This window comes from Staurois parvus, unplaced genomic scaffold (assembly GCF_062004578.1).
Source record: "Staurois parvus isolate SC_StPar_1 unplaced genomic scaffold, SC_StPar_1.0 ptg000310l, whole genome shotgun sequence".
Classification (NCBI taxonomy): domain Eukaryota; kingdom Metazoa; phylum Chordata; class Amphibia; order Anura; family Ranidae; genus Staurois; species Staurois parvus.
The window spans coordinates 1045394-1066543 of NW_028318106.1; the positions used below are offsets into that span (position 1 = coordinate 1045394).

The following is a 21150-nucleotide window of genomic DNA, read 5'->3' on the forward strand; positions in this document are numbered from 1 at the left end:
GTCTTACCTTTGGGGTTTTACCACCCCCAAACTGCAAATGTAAATTAACCCTTACCATTCTGATGCAGTTTTCACACTGATGTGCTGTGGTTTACCTGCACCGCGGGTGCAGCGCAGCACATCTGCGACTTTCCTAGGTTAGCTGCGCTTTGCCATAGACTTCAGGATTTTTGGTGCGCTTTCAGAAAGTGCACCAAACCTGCAGGATATAACAGAAGTCTATGGGTAAGCGCAGCAAACCTGCAAGAAAGATGAAGGTACACTGCACTGCACCCGTAATGTGGGTAAACCGCAGTGCATCAGTGTGAAAGCAGCCCTATACTATTATGCCCAGTGTATTGCTTCACACTGACCTGCAAATCTCTTCTTCTGCTGCTGGCACCACTCTGGAGACCACTAGCCGGGATAAGAGGTGGAGTGCAGTTGGTATCACTCGGCATGGGACAGGAGCCGGCACTACAGAGGAGACATCGGCTTCTGCGGCTATTGCTCCCGACTGCAGCTCCAACTCTACAAGTAGTCTCTCTGCATTGCACTCTGTTTGATGCCCTGGAATGGCAGGTCAGTGAGCCCAGACTGTCATCTATCAGTCACCTGTCGGCGATCTACGGGTTGCTGACCCCCGCCCTATAACAATGCCTTCATTTGCTTTTCTTTCCAGAAGGACAGAGCCATCTTTGTTCAGGCACTATCCAGGGTCGGCTTCTAATTCCTGGATAAAGATGTTGATTTAGAAATGGCACACTTATGTAACAGCTTCTTTACACCAGGTACACTGGGATGCCGCTTAGCAGCCTTGCCGAGCACAGATCAAACACACAGACAAGACACCGATATCTGATGTAGATTGTCCCCTTTGAATCTCTCACCTTGTAACTTGTTACAAAGTTGCAGTTTGATCAATGGGGGAAGAAGAGACTGAGGAAATGCTTCCTACAGCTTCCAGCAAACCAATGCCAACATATCACGTGAAGTCACTGGACTAGAGATTATGGCTAAATTTAGATGTACATTCCTCTGAAAAGGAGTGTATGATGGATCGCTTTTCAGAGGTGTTTGACAAGCGGTCGGGAGGCAATATGTCGCCTCATTACTACTTGTTTTAACCCTGTAAATGCTGCACCACCACACCACAACTGTGTGTATTACACACCATTAGAAAGCAGTTGCAGTGTGGCCTCATTCACTTAAATGGGAGGCATTCAGTGGCGGTACTGCCTGCCGAACGTGACAGATGGGCTTATGTACAACCCCAACAGACTGCTTTTGCAGCTTAGGAGAGGTGGTAAAAACATGGCTCATCCACCTGTCTTTGTCGCTTCCCCCACTGCAAGTATAAATGAGCTCTTAAGCTGAACATTGCTTACTGCTATTCCCACATTGCTAGGGATAAATGCTCATGTATATCCAGGGGCAGACTGACAACTCATGGGGCCCCCGGGCAATAGGGGATCATGGGGCCCGTGTCCTTGCCCAAACTCAAAAAAGCCTATGAAAAAGGTACCAGGGGCATCTCATGGGGCCCCCTACTGACCCTGGGCCCTCGGGCAGTGCCCGAGTTTCCAAATGGTCAGTCCGCCCCTCTGTATATCTATTGTATTGTGCATTGGAAAAAGCACTAGACTAGACCTAGACTGATCTCTGCAGGCTCTCCTCTCCTATGTTCCAGTGGTCAAATGCCCTCTTCCATCAGCAAGTATAATGCAGGGTCCATAGCCCTACATTGGACTTGAGGATACCAAGGGACACTCCACAAGCCAGGGCATAGGGGAGCAGGAATCAAGTAAGTACAATGGCTTTTTCAGGTACTCTAGACCTAAAAAAACATTTGACCCCTTCTAGTGCAGGGGCAGCCCCTCTGCAAGGGAGGATTTTGTGTATCCTAGGATATAGGCTTTAAGAATAGCTTTTTAATGATAAAAGGGCCAGCAGGTACATCTTTCAGATTGGAAGAAAAGATGGAAACTGACACAGCAAGGGGGTATGTAATTGATTCTAGGCTTTTCTCTCTCAGATCATCTCAGATCATCAGCAACTGACACCTCTAACAATCCAGCCACCAAAAGTGTCCATAAGTACATTAGGGATTACACAAAAGTATTTAAAATTTAGGTAACGTCTTTCCCACTTTACCTCTGCAGAATAATGTCTGTTGCAAAATGACAGGTGCTCTTCAACTTTGTTCAAATTAAAAAACGGGGAAAAAAGTTAGATTTTTTTATATTAAAACATATGAGCCATAAATGAAGAATCCAGCAGTAAGTAGCCAACCAAGAAAAGTATTCACAAGAATCCAATATACAATATGTAAAAAAACAGACTAAACTTTAACCAATTAACACAGACAATTAATGATTGATTTTGGTGTCATTGTTCACACTATTTAGAATAATTGTATGGATATTACCGTGGAATCCACTCCACCTGTCACAGTTGAGGACCGTACTCGTCCTGTTGGAGCGCTTGGCTGTTGAATGACAATGTGAGCATTAAATATTATGGCTCGGTTGTAGTTCAGTGCTCCGGTTAGCTCAGAAAGTAGGCGGGTTACATAGAGAGTTAAAGGCCAACTATGATGAAAACTGATATTTTAGTTTTGCGTGGTTGCTGGAAAGATGACTCACATGCTGGCATCTTATTTCTCCTGAGGATATCAGTGGTGATATATCTCCAATTTATCTGTGCAACGGTTGGGGACTTTGAAGCCAAATAATAGTGTCAGTCCTTCCTCATGGACTCTACCCAATATAGAGCAGCCTTTCTCAACCAGGGTTCTTCCAGAAGTTTCCAGGGGTTCATTGGGTTATTAACAATTTCTGACTCTCAGATCATTGATCTATTTTGCCATTTATTATGATGGCATTACTAATGTAAGGATCATTCCTACACTCTGACCACCATTGTACAGGGATCCCTCTCCCACAAACCAGCTGTGTAAGGGGGGGGGGCATTCTTCCACTGACCACTAATGTAAATGGGTTCTTCTCCCACTGACCACCAATGTAAGGGGGTCATTCTTTCCCTGACCACAAATCTAATCTAAGGTAATCATTCTTTCATTGATCATCAATGTAAGCAGGTGCTTCACTAACTAAGAATGTAAGGTCTTTCCACCAATGCAAGAGGGTTCTTCTCCCACTGATCACCAATGTAATGGGGTTCTTTCCCACTAACCACCAATGTAAGAAGGTCCTTCTCTCATTAACCACCAATGTAAGGGGGTATTTTTCCCACTGACCATTAAGGTAGAAGCATCCTTCTCCCAGTGACTGCCAATGTTTGGGGGGCCCTGACCACCAACCTAAAAAGGTCATGCTTCCACTGATGAAAAATGTATGCATACGCATCTTTTAATGACTACAAATGTAAGAGGGTCTTTCTCCCACCAACCACCAATGTAAAGGGATCATTCTCCACTGGCCACCGTTGTAGGATGTCCTTTCTCCCCCTCACCACCAATGTAAGAGGATTTTTCTCCCAGTGATCACCAATCTAAGAGGGTTATTCTTCCACTGACCACCAATTTGGAGGGTCCTTTTTATTGCTGAGTATTATTATAAGAGGGTAATTTTTTGCCTTGACACCAATGTAATGGGCACTTCTTCACTGACCACCAAGGGAACACTACTGTCTGCGTTTTTTTCCCCACCATTATTATAGTTTTTTTATTTCATTATTACAGAATATAACTTTGTCATACAAAGCAGCCCCTTGCATCAAATATGACAAGTCTGCCACATTCCCTATTCTTTATTTATTCTTATATATCAACTTACTGTCTCCATTAATGTACCGTGAGTTGTACATATATTAGCAGGGGCTCCCTGATACCTGAAAGACCCCCATGTTAAAAGGCTGATATATAAAGTGGGAGCTCTAGCTGTGAGAAAGGAACACCACTGTATGTAAGAAGCAAGCAGGATATTCTACCGCAAACCCCTATCCAAACTAAAATATCAGGTTTGTATGTAAACAGCCTTCAGAAATCATAGATTTAGAATTAGTTTTGTAATGACATAATTTGGTTATCAGTATGATTGGTTTAGTTGATTTTCCAGTAGTCCCAATTTAAAGGACTCATAATTGTACAAAAAAAAAAATTAGTTTCAGGTAGGATTAGCATTTGATGTACACTTGTGAGATCTTGTGATTTAGGCTAGTGTTCCTGATGCCATAAGATCTGGTTCATTTTATAGAGATTGCTTTTCCATGTCACAGTCTCTCCTCCAAATATGTCTGGGACTTTTGTGCCTGCCCAAACCCCTCCTTCACCCTCCCCCAGTGCCTGAAGCATGAAATATGTAGCCAGAAAGCCTGCAATGAAAAACTTCTGATTTCTGCACCCCCTACTACTTTAGCAGTAGTATGCCGTTACCATTGTCAGCCTGATTTGAAATTCCAGATGATCTAAAGGAAAGCTACCGTGCAATTACTAATTAATTAGCGTAATTACTCAAAAAATTGTTTTAGAGAACGTCTAGCAAATATACAGTAAAGACTCTTCTGTTCACTTGCATATCCCTTCAAAAATCATTAAGTCATTTTTCAATTTAAAATTACCTGAAATATTTCTTTATGTTCAACTTCCACATGTTAAGTGGAAATTTAAATCAGGATTGCATTGGAAGTGCCTGCTCTTAAAGGTGAATGAAAATGGGGACAGAGGTGGGCACTACTTATGTCTTGACATTTGTGAGTGGGCAGGAGACATTAAAGGTGAATGAAAATGGGGACAGAGGTGGGCACTACTTATGTCTTGACATTTGTGAGTGGGCAGTGACACATCTGTACAACTGAAGACCCTGAAAATTGTAATCTCCATACATGTTGATCACTTTTTTAATTCTTTTCAATGACAGCTTCATTACTTGTTTTTCAGTCTTGGAGTGACGTTTAAAAAGGAAGTTCAGTAGATTTTTTGAATCACTAGAAGACATGCAGAGGTAGTGTTCTGTTTAATTCATTGGGGATCCAGATTGAAGAGGTGAAGCTGGGCTCTGGAAGCAGTACAAGCCAAAACATTTTTCCATAAGCATTCTTGGAAAGCGTAGGTGACTTCCATCATGTTGTGGTGAAACATGAGCGAGTGAGACTTGAGTGATGGCATCTAGTAATGACTGACCAGTGACAGCGGAATTGCACAATGTAACCAGCTTTGAAATGAAATTACTTGTGATTGTGGCAGTGCACACGTTGGCAATCTGTTTAAACATGGTGAATGGAGAGGATTGGCTAGGAGTGCCCAGTAGGCCAAATAATATTTCTATCTTACAGAATTGTATGCATGGCAGAATAAAGAAAAAATTTGTTTTATCCTGCCATTAAAATACTTTGTATGTTTTGACACCTTCTTAAAAAGTAGTTATAAATTGGCCTGGGAGCCCCCAAAGCAGTGCACATGCAGTATGCAAAGAAGTACTTTCATGCAACATTGAGCTGATCAAGCCTTCTACTTCCCACAATGCAATGCAGGTTCTCACTGCCTCCTATATTGCAATGTGGGGTCTCAATATCTACCACACTGCCTCCCGTATTGCAACACAAACTCTCACTACTTCCCACAGTACAATGTGGGCTTTCACTGCCTACAACAATGCAACACAGTCCTTCAATGCCCCCCAACACTGCAACAGGGGCTCCCACTGCCTCCTACACTACAACACAAGCTCTCACTGCCTTCCACTGTGCCATATGGGCTCTCACTGTTTTCCACTGCACAAGGATTCTCACTCTCTCCCACACATTAATATGGACTCTCATTGCCTCTAACACTGCAACATGTGCTCTCATGGCTTTGCACTGTGCAACATGGTCTCTCACTGCTTCTCACTGTGCAACATGGGCTCTCATTGCTTCCTTCTGTGCAACATGAGCTCTCACTGTGCAACATGAGATCTTGCTGCTTCCTACTGTGCAACATGGGCTCTCTCTGCCTCCCACAGTGCAACTTGGACTCTCACGACTTCCCACTGTGCAACATGAGCTCCCACTGCTTCCTACTGTGTAACATGGGGTCCCACCATTTCCCACTGTGCAATATGGGCTCTCATCGCTTCCTTCTGTGCAACATGGGCTCTCATCGCTTTCTTCTGTGCAACATGGGCTCTCTCTCTGCCGTCCACAGTACAACGTGGGCTCTAAAACTTTCCCACTGTGCAACATGAGCTCCCACTGCTTCCTACTGTGTAACATGGACTCCCACCATTTCCCACTGTGCAACATGGGCTCTCATTGCTTCCTTCTGTGCAACATGGGCTCTCTCTCTCTGCCTTCCACAGTGCAACGTGGGCTCTCACTGCTTCCCACAGTGCAATATGGGCTCTCATAGCTTCCTTCTGTGCAACATGGGCTCTCTCTCTCTGCCTTCCACAGTACAACGTGGGCTCTCAAACATTCCCACTGTGCAACATGGGCTCTCTTTTCCTCCCGCAGTGCAATATGGGCTCTCTCTTCCTCCCACAGTGCAACATGGCCTCTCTCCCTGCCACCCACAGTACAATGTGGGCTCTTATGGTTTTCCACTGTACAACATTGGCTCTCACTCTGTCCAACACTGCAACATGGACTCTCATAGACTCCCGCACTGCAACAGAGGTGCACACTGCCTCCAACACTAACATGAACTCTCACTGCTTTCCACAGTACAACATGGGCTCTCACTATCTCACACATTGCAGTGAGTGCTCTCAGTACCTTCCACAGTGTAATATGGGCTCCTGGAGCCTCCCAGAATGCAATGTGGGATTTTGCTGCCTTCCACTGTAATGAAGGTTTCTACTGCTTTCTACTGTGGAACAAAGGCTCTCGCTTCTTTCCAAATGTGGGCTCATACTGCTTCTTAGAATTCCACAATGCAACATGGAAATTTAACATCAGTTTACAGTGCAATGCAGACTCATGTTGCTACCATATGGGCTTATTACTGCCCTCTACACGATAATGTGGGTGCCCACTGCCTACCGCAATGCAAAGTGGGCTTTTGTTGCCTCCTACAATGCCATGAGGACTCTTGCTACCTCCAACAATGCAATGCAGGCTCTCTCTGCCTTGCACAATGCAATGTTGGGTCTTCAGCCATCTATCTTTTGTCCACTTCACTTGGGGTCTTCCTACTTCCACAAAGTGAAGATCAGGCACCCCTAAACCATCCCCTAAACACTTACTAGACCTAGACATATCTGTGTGGGGGACAGGGCTCTAAGAAAGGTGGTATTTGCTCTGCCTCCAAGGAGAGCTTTAGGAAACTAGGAGCTTTATCAGACAGATACTGAAAGGAAGAATCCGCCTATATTGCCAGCAATCTGTTATTAGTGTGCTTTACCTTTGCTCACAAGTTCACTTTAGCACCTCATTCAATTTTTACATAGCACTGTATCTCTGTCATTCAAACAAATGTATTCCTGTGTGTTCATTCCTGTTCCTCTGGGTGTAATAGGTGATGGGTTTGAACAATAGAAAAAACATGGGTTCCCAAGATGCAACATCAGCTTCCTCCTAAGCTGTGCTGTCAATCAGCATCACACAGAAATCTCTGGACTGCATGTCAGCTGCTCTCCTGTTACAAAGGAAGGGAAGTGTCTACAGCTCCTGTGAACTTAATCATTTGGGCCAAAAGTCAATATTTCTGGTTGCTATGGCAACATCTGTATAATAAACCTCTACGGGAATGTGTTATAGGAGATGAGCAAATTCCACAGAGCAGCCATTTTCTTTCCAAGCTTGTTAAATATATCATAGGAAATACTGCAAGATATTTCACATGTTGAGCAATCATGCAGGCAAGTGACAAATAAGGCAAGTCTGTAAATGTCAGTGAGGTGATGAGATAACACCTCCAGGCATCAAGGATGAGGGGCTGGAAATCTCGTATTAGTGATGGCTGTGGCTATGCCTAATGCTTGGTTAGTAACATTCCTCGAGTGTATGTACTGGAAACTTGGTATTAGAGCTTGCGTCCTTGGGAGCTGCATTGCATTTCGAAAGGCTACCTACAATTCTGGCTATTCTAAGCCCAATCCCAGCCAAAATGTTTCATCTTAGTTCTGGATAAAGTCAAAAATTGTTAGAAATTCTGGCAGGTTTGTGTCAATATACTGGAGAATGGGTAAAGTGACAGGTTCTCTTGAAAGAACAACTGCCCACCTGCTGATATTTACATTTGCTCTGATGCCCCCGGAACTCCATTCGTCTGTGGGAGCTGGGAGTCTTAACCACGTGCAAGCTCTGTGCTGGATGGTGTTGGAGCTCAGACAGGGTTCAACCAAAATGAATTCTGATTTTGAATGTAAGTGCAGGCAAAGTACGAAGTAGGCATACTTTTACCATTTTAAATTACTGTCCTAAAGTACCATTTTATTCCTGTATGTGAGTGCTATCTTTCTTCTTCATTCAGCAAATGTGGGAGGGATTCAGTTGTGCTAAGAACTCCACTTCCGATGCATGAAACTTCAGTTGCCAGCAATGCTTTCTGTACTTTGCAGGTCTGTGATAGTGCTGTGCAATGAAGAGAAGCAAGACTGGCCGTGATGTGGCATCTACGGAAGTAACATTGCTTTCTTCTCAATTATGACAAAGTTGGGTTGCTAGGGAAAGAGGAGCACTTGTAGTCTGAAGGCTGATGCACATGGAAGAGGGTAACAACACTGTAGATGTTTCCACAGTTGGTTAACAGAATTTCCACTCTTTTTATTTATTTATTTATTTATTTTTTAGGAAGCTCAACCTGAAAATGGCCTCTGCCAGCCAACTCACATGAGAGACAGTTGATCTCATGCACAGAAATCAGCTGACTCTATGATGGGTCACTGGAAAAGATCTGATATCTCTTTTGTGCACACAACTCTTTATAAAGGTCTATACGGAAAATATTCTCATTAAAGACCAATTTATTTCTGTATTTTAATACATCTGAGAGATCCCTGTGGTGAGATAATTCCTCCTCCCATAAAAAATCCCAGTTCTCAAAATAATATGAATGGCTATTGAAATTGACAGTTTTGCTCTGCAAGAACTCAATCCTACAACCAAGCTACTGGAATCACTGTGACCCAGACTCTTCATTGACTGCAAAGCAAGAATTTTAAGCAACTGAAATGCTAAGGAATGCGAAACCAACTAAAAGGTACCACTCCAAAACTCTTCTTCATCCTCCTAAGCATTGATAGCAGGTACAGGCCTAAGGGAGCCCACCTATGTTTTGTTCCACTTTCACCAAGTCAAACACAAGGTCACACTCTGATGCTGTCACTCGTTAAACTTTATTATCCAGAAAAAACACACAAAGGTGTCAGAGTGGGGTGGTCTGCAAGTAGAGACTCCTTTGTGTGTTTGTGATGACTAATAAAGTTTTATGAGTGACGGCATCAGAGTGCAACCTTGTGTTCAGTTCTAGGGATATTGATTCTGCTTAAAGCGGAGTTCCAGCTAAAAAAAAAAATAAAAGTCAGCAGCTACAAAAACTGTAGCTGCTGACTTTTAAAAAACAGCCACTTACCTGTCCCTCGGTCCAGCGGTATCCTCGCCAAGGCTGGTTTCACCGGTCATCTTCTCTCTCCAGCACCGGCCTCTTTAGTGTGGGCACCCGGCTGTGACAGCTTGCGGCTTCACAGACGGGTACCCACTGAACATGCGCGAGAAGTGCTGCGCTTTGTGAATGGCCCCGTAGTCTTCTGAGACCTGACACATGACCCAGAAGACTACAGGGAGGGAAGGGGGGAGGACAACTTCCGCTTCCGATCGCCTAGGCGATCGGAGCGGAAGTGGGAGCGGGTACCTGTCAAATTTGGTTACCCGCTCCCCAAAGGTACCAATCCTTAATGGGGAGCGGGGGACAATTAAAGTGGAACTTCCCCTTTTGGGTGGAGCTCCGCTTTAAGCTACAAATTTCTGCAATCAGATTTTTTTCTGTGCCATGGACCTAAGAGATACAAAACACCCGGGTAGTGGCTGATCCCCAACTGAAATGTTTTTGGGTGTAACTAGTCTTTAGTAGAGCAGTTAGTAATCTTAAACTTGCCACGCACTAGAAGAATTTTGTTCAAAATTTTTAATTTTGAAATGTTCGTTTGATTTTTTAATTGATAATGGGGCCAAATCGATGTTCATCTTCATATGCAGGGACAGCAAATTTCGGAGGAATTTTTCTTTAACAAATTATTAACAGTTGATGTTGTTTTTGGTTGGTGAAGTCCATTCACTCCAAAATCGAATGTGAAAAAGCTGACGAAATTTTCAAGTACTTAAATTCTCACATTGTCAAATGTGAGAATTTTCCTAAGAATGTCATACAAATGTTTATTAAAAATCTACCAGTGCGTGTCCAGCTTTAGAGTTGCTATTATAAAACAGTAAGAAGTAAAAGTCCTCAGTTGATGATAGCTCCCCTTTTTTATAAAACAAGAAGAGGGTAATCGTGCCGCCTAATACATATTCCAACTGAAATTTCCAGAAGTTGAAAAGACAACAAACATGTTTTCTGTAATAAGTGACAAGGTAATCAAACATTAGTAATCGCTTAAATCAATAGACAACTTAGTAAAGACCCCAAAACCACCAAAAAGTATAAAGGAACACGATCAGCTTTTTTCCTGTTTACAAGACGTTGCCATTAAATTTTTGTTATTACTTTTCAACATCTGTTAAAGAGTCTGCCTTTCTTTTGTCTACTGTACCACAGGAAAAAGAGCAGCCGTGTCACAGATAAGCGGCAAAAAAAAAAAAACAAACAAAAGAAAGGGGAAATTTACCATGGACAGTTGAACCTGTTCAGCGACACCATCGGTCACGCTGCAAGACCGTAATCTAGATGAGGGCTCCCGCTGCTGAAAAGACAAGATTTAGGAAAGAGCTGTTAATTTAAAACTTGAGCAAAATCATTGAAAACATCCAATATTGACACAAGTTGTGTTAGTATAAAAAGTCACACCATCCAACCCCTAACATTAAAAAAAAAAAAAAAAAGACGTAAATAAAGAATACATTTTCAAAAAAATCACCACATGGGAGAGATTCATAATAAGTGTTACCTTACGCCTTTCCCAAGCTGCTTGCTGCGGTAAAGAAAAAAACGTGGTGTCTGTGGTTAGTATATTATCCCTAAGTCAGAAGAGTGATTCAGCTCATCAATGGAACACTACAGGAACCCAGCGATAACGGCCCTCATTGATAAAGTGTATGAAGGGAGAAAGGAAGGCATTGCCCACAGCAACCAATCAGAAACTGGGTACTGTGTTTAAAGGGACACTAAATGATATCCTTATTCTCCAAATATAATTCACTACTTAATGGCTATAATCTAGTTTACAAGAAATTGTTTCTTTTTGTGTTTTGTTGCCTCCTTGTAACATCCTACCAGAGCTTCCGAACCTGAGTGAGTTTGGAACAAGCAATGCATGTTAGTTGTGGTCATGTATACAGCTCTATGCATACGAAAAACTCCATAATCCACGGTCCATCTCAGGAGTGAATAAGAGAGGGTGGCTACATTCCTAGGTCCATGGAGAACGTATGCAGCCACCTTCTAAAAGGAACTTGGATTTTTTTTTTTGTACCGCATAAAAAAAAGAAAAGATAAAAAATGTAACCACTTTAATTCCGGACACTTTGACCCCCTTCCTGCCCAGGCCAATTTTCAGCTTTCAGCGCTATCACACTTTGAATGACAATTGCGCGATCATGCAACACTGTACCCATATGAATTTTTTAGCATTTTTTTGAGACACATAAAACTTTATTTTGGTGGTATTTATTCACCACTGGGATTTTTATTATTTTGCTATATAAATGAAAAAGTCCAAACATTTTGAAAAAAAAGTGCTTTTCTTATAAAATTTTGCAAATAAATAATCTTTCTTCATAAATCTTGGCCAACATGTATTCGGCTATCTTTTTTGTAAAAAAAAAAACCAAATTAGTTTATAACCAAAAATTATAATTTAAAAAAAAAAATGTACATTTTTATTTTAAGTTTTTTTTTTTTATATTATTTATGTTTTGTGGGTTTTTTTAACATACTGTCACCCTAGCAGTACAATGTCATCATAGTGACACTGTACTACTTGCACCAATTGTGCAAGTTCTCCCACTTAAAAAGATGAGAAAGGCCTGTAATTGGCATCATAGGTAGACCTCAACTATGAGAGACAAAATGAGAAAAAAAATCCAGACAATCACATTGGCTGATTTGGAAAGAATTTATTTGCAAATTATGGTGGAAAATAAGTATTTGGTCAATATCAAAAGTTCATCTCAATACTTTGTTATATATCCTTTGTTGGCAATGACACTGTACTACTTGTGTGGGGTGATGAAGATTATTATTTTTTTTTTTTACACGGATTGCTTTGACACCCATAAAGGCTGTAAAAGCAATCATTTCTCCTTCCCTTTGGCTGCATTCTTGCAGCCATTGAGAAATACTGTGAGAGCTGTGATTGGTCATAGCTTGTCACATGGTACAAGGCTGTTGTGAATAGCCTTGTACCATGTGACCTCTGTGATCATTCACAGATTTCACACATAGTAAGTAATGATGTCAGGAAGTGAGATCTTGCTTACTACTATTCATGTGATTGGCCAATCAGTGATCAAATGATCGGGACCTCACACAGAGGTCCCGTAAAGCGATCGGTGTTCTGGATCAAGATGCTGTGCACTCCCAGTGCCACCCACTTCAGCACTGCACACCATGTACATATATGGCCGGACGGGACAGTTGTTAAAATAGGAATTTGGAGTAGGTTGAGAGCAACAGAAGGAACTTTTTTGCTTTAGGAATACATACTTGAATAGGATATTTTCCTTTTTTAAACCAAAGTTTAGCGTCACTTTAAAATATTTATTAACAAAAGAAAGAATCTGACTTGTTGCTGTGGCCACACACTTTTCTTTCAGACGTTATGCCCTGGGGCTTATAAAATAAGGCATCGTGACTAAATCCCATAGCAACCAATCAGAAACGATCTCTTACCTTATCTAACTATAGTTAAGTTAATCAGCATGGTCTGCTATGGGATACTGTACTCTATGGAACATCAATGCATCTTGCTCTGTTTTACCTTTAAAGTAGAAGTTAATCCAAGATGTTCCATATTTGTCCATTAAAAGAATAACAAAAGTAATCCAAAAAGCCAAAAAGACTAATTTTGAACAACGGCAGCCAATGGGAGCTGAAAGAAGTAACAGGCTGAAAGCAACAATTGTTATGGCAAAGGTATAGCTTAGTGAGTTAGTTGACTGTCCCATCTGAATTTGTTTTAAAGTGATTCTAACATATAATAGGTTGTAGAAAAGGGGGCATGTGGGAAATTTGGTAGGTAAATCAATGACTTTCTTGCTTTACAGGCCTGAATTTGAAGCCAACTAGCCATACTATCTGCATAAACATATTATGGTCCTGTGCTGCATTTTTTCAGCAGGTCCTCGAGGTTTTTCTTGTAATTCAGAAACCTACTTACAAGTTAAATGGCATCTTTATAAAGGTGTGGTGAGGATTAGGGATGAGCAAAGCGATGTAATTGAATTGTAAGTGATTTCCCTAACAGCTGAAGTTCCTTAAAGTGGAAACTTTCAATTCCGATTGTTAAGGCAAAATTTGTTTGAAAAATCATTTATTTTTTTACTTCTTTATTTAGAGGATGTGGGGCCTTTTTGGATGTACTGTATTTAGAGTAGTTACTGTATTGAATTCTTTGAAGCGGAAATGGTAAAATAATGAGGCTAATAAGGAGCTGTTTGGGACATGTATAGCATAGATGAAACAAGCTTCTGTAACCTTCAGGAGAGATTGAAGCCCATTGCAAAAAATAAAAACACCAAACCCACCCCAATTTTGCCTGCCCTATTGATTCAAATGCATTTTTTGCCAATATAATAAAAGTTTGAGGAAATAAGAGCCCTCAAATTCACTAGTAAAGACTCAAGTTTCTCAACAAAGATTCCTCCAGTAGTTGGCAGAGGTTTCTTAAACAATGAGCAATTTCTGCCTCTTAAATAAGTTCCCACTGACACCATTGATCTTTTTAGCAATCTGTAATGGGGTAATTATTCCCAATAACCACAAGTGTAAGGAGTATTCTTCCCAGTGACCATCACACTAATGTATCATGAGCTGTAGATAAAGCCATTTTTAGCAGGGGTTCCCTGAGCCTGGAAAGTTATTAAAAGAGTTCCTCTATGTTGAAAAGGTTGAGAAAGTCAACCGATCGAACAGGTTACCTGTTAAGAGCGAACGTTAAAGTGATACTAAAGCTAAAAACGTTTTTTTTTTACCTTAATGCACTCCTTACATATAGGTAAAAAAATGTTTTCTATTTCTCTAACCCCCCTCCTTCCCTGTCTGAAAGGGAAGAGAGAGAAGAAGAAACCCAGAGCTGTGCACAGCTGCATCTCTTCTCCCCTCTCTTCTTCAGGTCTTTAGCAGCAGCAGGAACCATTGGCTCCTACTGCTGTCAATCAAATAAAGTGAGGAGGAAGTGGGGGTGGGGCTAGATTTCACTGTGTAAGTCTATGGAGCACGGCTCCATAGATACAAAGCTCGGGAGATTGAAGACACTGTGTGACTCCATGGCAAATGAACGGCTTGCTATGACGAGAAACGAAGAACAGAAAGAGCCAAGATCGGTGACGGGGGACCCAAGAAGAGGAGGATTGGAGCACCTTTGTGCAATACCACTGCACAAAGTAGGTGAGTATAACATGTTGCTTTTCTTGAATAAAATAGGCCTTTTGACTTACTTTAACACTTTTATCACCCCTATTTTCATGGCGACAAAACAGATGATAGAGAAGGCATGAAAATTGACAGTTCTCAGGTTGGACAGGGTAAAACATTGCATAAGAAGTACAATGATTAATGAAAAGCTTAGGGCGACTTTTAATGGCACCCATGAAAAAGTTTTACGTACTTGGCAGCCCTGGCTTGACCACTTTCCACCCTCTCACTTGACCCTTTCCGGAGCTTTGATTATATCGCCATATATTATGCCATAGTGGGCACAGGCCACCCTCTATTACATTGGCGGGGGGCTCTTTTCTTTCCTTTTCTCTCTCCTTATCTATAGGTGACCACAAGCAAGTAATTATATATTTCAACTGATAGTACGTTATCAATCAGATCTGCGACTAACTGAAGCCTTACTTGCTGATATGCCCATGGCCTTTCTTGTGATTTTTTCCTAACTGCCGTTATTGGTTATAATGCCTTAGGACTAATATGATTTTATTGAATTTCACTACCTGATGAGTTATTTGTTTAAAATTGCCTGCCTTAGGAGCCTCTGCCAGCTCTGCTGGCAAGTAGCGCACGCTATGTTTTGATATTTATGTACTTTGTACAATGGTCACCAAAACCTGCTGTATTTTCTACAAAATTTCAACATATGCTGGTTGGATGTTCATTTTGTTTTTCAATAAAAACGAAGTGAAAGAAAGGTTGAGAAAGGTTGCATTAGACTGTAAGCTCCTTCAGAGGACAGGGGTTGATATGGATGGTCCTATGTGTTCTGTAATTGAGTCTGAATATATTTGTCTATACTAAATGAATAGGCAAACAAATACACTAAAGTAAATCACACCTGACAACTCAAGAATTAACTGGCATTATATTACTGGCTAATAACATCCTATAAAATATTATAGCGAGGAAGCCATAAAATAGATCAAATATTCAACCCATCAGTTCCTCAAAAACCACAGCAGCCACAGCCAAGTGACTTGAAACTCCATATTTTCTGATCCCACAAAAGAGAATCTTACTTTCCTCACACGAATCAAAAACTATTATCCATATTTATCTTTTACTTATATACACTGTAGCATAGTGTTTTATCAAACTATTTGCATCAATTATTGATGAAGAAGAATCAAATATAATGTCCAGCCAGCTCATATAGGATGTCATGTAGTGCGCAAGGGGCAAATGGAATCAAAGTTTAATGTTAGTTTTTGGGTTGTGAAAGTAAACCAGAGCACACAGAAGAAACGTTGGAAGCCACTGCACAATGCAACCCCCTGTTTTATTCTGCAGTGCACGTAATATAATGGACAAAATGGATAAAAGGACAACCCACATAGTAGTAGGACTGGCAAGATGTGAAGCTTCAAAAGGCAGTCCTGTCAAAAGTTGAAGTGAATATGATAAAAAAAAGTTTGGGGCAGGGTTTGGGTGGAAATGGTGGGACTGTCAAAACTTGAAATCCAAAACAGAGGGAGGTTTTGATGGATTCAAAGTGTGGTGAGGAGAACTTTTTTTTTTTTTTTTTTGGACCTGCCAAGGTTGGGATACCTACAAAGACCTTATTTTTCATGTGCACCAGTTTTTGTGAATTAAGGAAGTTGCATCTGACACTCAGCTGGGATCTTCTTTATATTAAGTTCCAGAATTCTAATTACTGCTAATTTGTTGACACAAAGCTAATTGCAGGCTGGGCATGTCGTGGTACACAGGAGGATGTCTGCCAACTGCAGTTTCATTACTTACAATAAGTGAGCTGAACTGTTCCCCATTGGACTCAGTGCTGATCTGTAACCTCCGGTTGAGCTCCTCCGATAGTTCCAAAGCGCTGGCCCGAGAGACGGGGGATGCAGGTGGTGGTAGAGACGTATTCAGATTGTCACTGCTTAAACTCATTTCCTCCGAAATAGTCTCCCATGGCTGGAAGAAAAAACAAATTTTATTTGTTATAGCTGCTAAACTCTTTGAATTGAGATGTTGATCTGCCTAAATAAACTGTAGGGAATGTGATATTTATTGTCTTATTTACTGCCCCAGAGGGTGCTTCCATATTTAATTCATGTACTATATAGTAGAAAATTCACAGAATATAGTGAACATCTTGTTGGGGATGCAACAGCATGTACTATATACAGTATTGTGTGTTAATATCACTCGACCAGTAGATGGCACTGTACACTAAGGTTACCAGTTGTGCATATCTGTAAAACTTGTTGGTTCCTTTTTTTTTCTTCTCTCTCTCTCTCTTCAAAACCAAGATGTCTGCTGTTACAGATTGCTGAAACGTTTTGTATGTTTGCAACTTAAGCCACACAAGTAAACCAAGTTCTGCCTCATCACAAGCTACTAGTGTCTTCTCTAGCTCATAACCAACACATCTTACAAGTCAATGAGGAGGCCCATGATCATATAAAATACAGTGACACACACAGTGAGTGCTATATAGGTGCATTATTCTAAATAATGTACACTATTCCTCTAAAAAGGTAAAAACTATTTTTAATACATTTTTCTACTTATTTCTAGTATGAGACAACTGACTGTTGGGGAAAACCATGGCTGGATAGGTCAGAAAATCAACTGCTACTCTTCTAGATAAATCACTTCAAAATCAGCAGAACCAAAACAGAGAAGTTTATGGATTGCACCTGAACAAATGACAGGCAAGCTTTACTCTCAAATAGTTTTAGTGCAGATGATATAGATGAAAACATATGTACGAGTCATTTTCCTGAGATGACAGTCTATAAGCACAAACCTACCAGATTCCACTCACTTTACAAACAAGTAGTCTCCTGTAACTAGGCACACTGCAAGGCAGGGAAGGCAGGACCTGTCAACGTAGGTGGTGCATAAAGTGGCACTAAACCCTTCTATCCACCAATGATGGGGCCAGTTTAGCTGTGACCTGCTATGACACCAGCCATTGAGGGCTTGAAAGACTGGTTGAGAGCTGACATAAGCACATTGGCAACTGTGACATGTATCACCAATGGCATGTCTTGAGTGCATACACTGTACATTCCATGGTAGGAAGGATGAAAAAAGGGCTGCAGGAAAAAACATTGGTACATTTGATTATTATTGTCGTACACTTGATTAGTGAGTTAATAACGTTTATTAAATTTTTCTAATTGGAGCTTTCTTTTGTGAAACCGTTAAATCGGTGGCTCTAGTTTCACTTTATTATATCCAGCAAAAATAGATTCACTTAAACCACATAAAAAACATGCTCACACCCCAGAATGTGCTATTTATGTAGATATAATTTAGACACACCCTTCAACCCTGGGTGCAGAATACTATTTTTTGGTGGCACTATACACAAAATCTGCCCAGTGCTGTCTCTCTGTCCAGTCAAGCTTAGGTCTATTTTTGGAGAGGAGGCCATGGAGACTTGACTAACATGTTCAAGGTCACAAGAAGACAACACTGGAATTCTAAACTGAGCAGTATAATATATCTCACTGTGTCATTGTTAGGAAGCAAGTGCTTTTAACCGCAGAGCCCCCAAAAGCATGACGATGGCGTTTTAAGGTTTAAGTGACATCAGCCCACTCAGAGGTGTCAGCTACTTTGCTGGTTGGCCTATTTATATGTAGTCTGCAGTTACTTGTGTTTTAACATTTTGAGGGATTAAAAGGCTTGAATGCCAGTCTCTGCCTTTGGACACATTTATCTTCAAAGGGCGAGACGTTCCCCACTTGCCCTGTCTCCCCTATGAAGGCATCGCAGCAATGCGCTGCTTAATGGCATTCCTTGGCTCACTCCATTGGAGAAGCTGGCTGTGTGATTGGAAAGGAAACATGGGCACATACATACACATACTATGATGTCATCACCTGCGCCACTTAAGTCACGTTCCCAGCAATGAGAAATCTGTTCAAACCTCTAAATTAAATGTGTACTAATGCTAATTGGCTTCCTGGCAATGGGAAGGCTAATAGTATGCAAATCGGATCGTTGGCAATAGATTTAGTGTCTGTGTCTTCTTGTTTAAGTTGCAGGATGACTGACAGAAGCTCAGTTAAGCAAAAGAGATGGCAGCACCACCAAGTATGTCTAAGAAGGGGCAGCTTAGGAATCACAGATGAATATACCGTATCAGTTATATCTGAAGGAACCACCAGAGCTTTAAAGTATGCAATCAGTCATTGGATATGAGTTAACTCAAGAGGTCAAAGTTATCTAAAGATCTAAAGCAATTGCAGGGTAATTCATATTTATTTGAGTGTCGGGAATGCTGTATTGTCAGAAAACACACAGAGCAGCAGGGAATTCCTAAGGAGACCTAAAGCAAATGTATAGCGAAATTGTGGTGAGTGATACTCCATTTGGATACATATTTATGTAACTGCATACTGCTTCAGTTTCCTGCAAGATTTTACTCCATCCTGTGCTTAACTATTGGCTGTCACTGTGATGGGTACCCTCACAAACCAAATATAAAATATTAGAGGGGGAAGGCCAAAGTGCCAGCGTCATTTATTTATTTATTACAGGTACTTATATAGCGCCGTCAATTTATGCAGCGCTTTACATATATATATTGTACATTCACATCAGTCCCTAACCCTCAAGGGGCATACAATTTAAGGTTCCTAACTCACATTCATACATACACATACTAGGGACAATTTAGACAGGAGCCAATTAACCTACCTGCATATCTTTGGAGTGTTGGAGGAAACCGGAGTACCCGGAGGAAACCCATGCAGGCACAGGGAGAACATGCAAACTCCAGGCAGGTGGTGCCGTGGTTGGGTTTCGAACCAACGACCCTGGTACTGCCAGGCGGAAGTGCTAACCATTTAGCCACTGTGCTGTCATGTGTGTAGTCAGTTGTGTAAGAGAGTTTCCTGTGTTTCTGAGCTACTGGGGAAACACTAGTAGAACACTGAAGCTACATGTAGCCACCTGAGGAAGTCTCTTCTGTGCTTCAGAGCTATTGGGGAAAAACTAAGAGAATACTTAATCTACACGTAGCCACCTGACAAAGTCTGCCCTGTAGATTATTATCCTTAATGTCAAAACAGGTATACTGTACTTTCAAGTAGAGCTGTGAATATTCCAAAATGTTCTAAATTGGTCATATAAATGAAGGTACATCAAGGTGTTTGCACAAACCTTCTCATTTTAGGTGCTGTAAAACCTAGGTTACTCTATACCTCAAACAATGACCCTTTTCTTCCTTATCGATCCAGCAATATGATAAATGACCTTACATATAGAAGGTCAGTGAGGAAGGAGATGCCTAGGAGAAAAGGTTTTCTTTTCTAGACAAAATGTGAAATGCTGCACAAACTGTTGGCGCTAAATAAATCCTGTATAGTAATAATAAAGGGCATTATAGAGCACCAAAGGGTTTCAGGGTTCTAGGTTACCACGTTTCATTTATATGACCAAGTTCACTTAATGGTACTTTTAGACCTAAAAGCCACATCCAGCAATATTCTAATTTATGTGGGTACCCCATGGACACTGCAGGCCTTGGCTCTGGGGGGGGGTCATACCTGTACATGTGACAGATCTTGACTGATCACGTTTTTTTGCCTCCAAAGATAAGCTGGCATCACGGGGCCATGTGTATGCAACCTCTCCTCTTCCCAATGGGCTAAACGGAAAGGCTCAACCTGTCTCTCAAGAGCCTCATGTGCGTGTTTATACAGTAGGCTAGCAGGAATGGAATCAAAAGACAATGAGATTGTTCCTGCATGCCTGACCGTCCTGTGATGTTCATTGACAGATTGATTGAATTCATCCATGTGCTCCTGACTGCTACAGGTGCTGTGACCCTAATTTGGTAACTGCTTGCAAATATCGAGCCCATGTACAGGAATGAGGATGTCTTTCTGATAACCTGGCCTGTTATGTATGTGTGTTTGTACGATTTATCTATGCTTGGAAGAACAAGATAAAGAAGGTCACCTATTAATTGTCATTGCAGTACCAACCACTTCCCCACCCCAGTTCCCTTGCGCACCCCTCTGTGTATTAGACAAGCAACGGAGGTGTTTTGTATTCAGGAGAATGAGCAGATTAGTGAGCTGTGCGCTGCTGGGTCCGCTGCCCTGCTCTGTAATAACCTCCAAGTGATATTGCAGGCTGTAAACAAGGAATCAGCCAGGACTCCGAGTCTCTAAATGGATTTCATACATGCCAGTTTGGTACTTGATATGTTGGTGCACAGATCAAAACACACAGTCTCCACGGTGAACAACAGGACCACTGACAAGCCTACCAATGTGTCCCTGAAATTACCTAAATTCTAACAGAAGTTCATGGGAATTTGCCAACACCAAAACAACTACATATATGTGAATACACAAGAAAACAAACAAATCAGCACGTGCGTATTTTATGCAGAGAAAGCTATGCTTTAAAAAAGGCAGGTATGGATTGTGCTGGCTTTCCTTTAT

At 41.3% G+C, this 21150-nt stretch overlaps 1 protein-coding gene across 12 annotated transcripts in view; it reads right to left on the reverse strand.

The window, feature by feature from the left end:
* Positions 1 to 21150, reverse strand: part of NEDD4L (NEDD4 like E3 ubiquitin protein ligase) — a 635056-nt gene that overhangs the window by 73583 nt on the left and 540323 nt on the right. For 7 of the 12 annotated variants that reach the window (XM_089683436.1, XM_089683437.1, XM_089683440.1 and 4 more), the window contains 3 exons: positions 16478 to 16651; positions 10746 to 10820; positions 2408 to 2467 (listed from right to left, as the gene is read on the reverse strand). In XM_089683436.1, the coding sequence (XP_089539562.1) occupies positions 2408 to 2467; positions 10746 to 10820; positions 16478 to 16651 (309 nt within the window). The remainder of the gene's footprint in view (positions 1 to 2407; positions 2468 to 10745; positions 10821 to 16477; positions 16652 to 21150) is intronic. The other 5 variants (XM_089683438.1, XM_089683435.1, XM_089683434.1 and 2 more) reach the window with 1 other exon arrangement.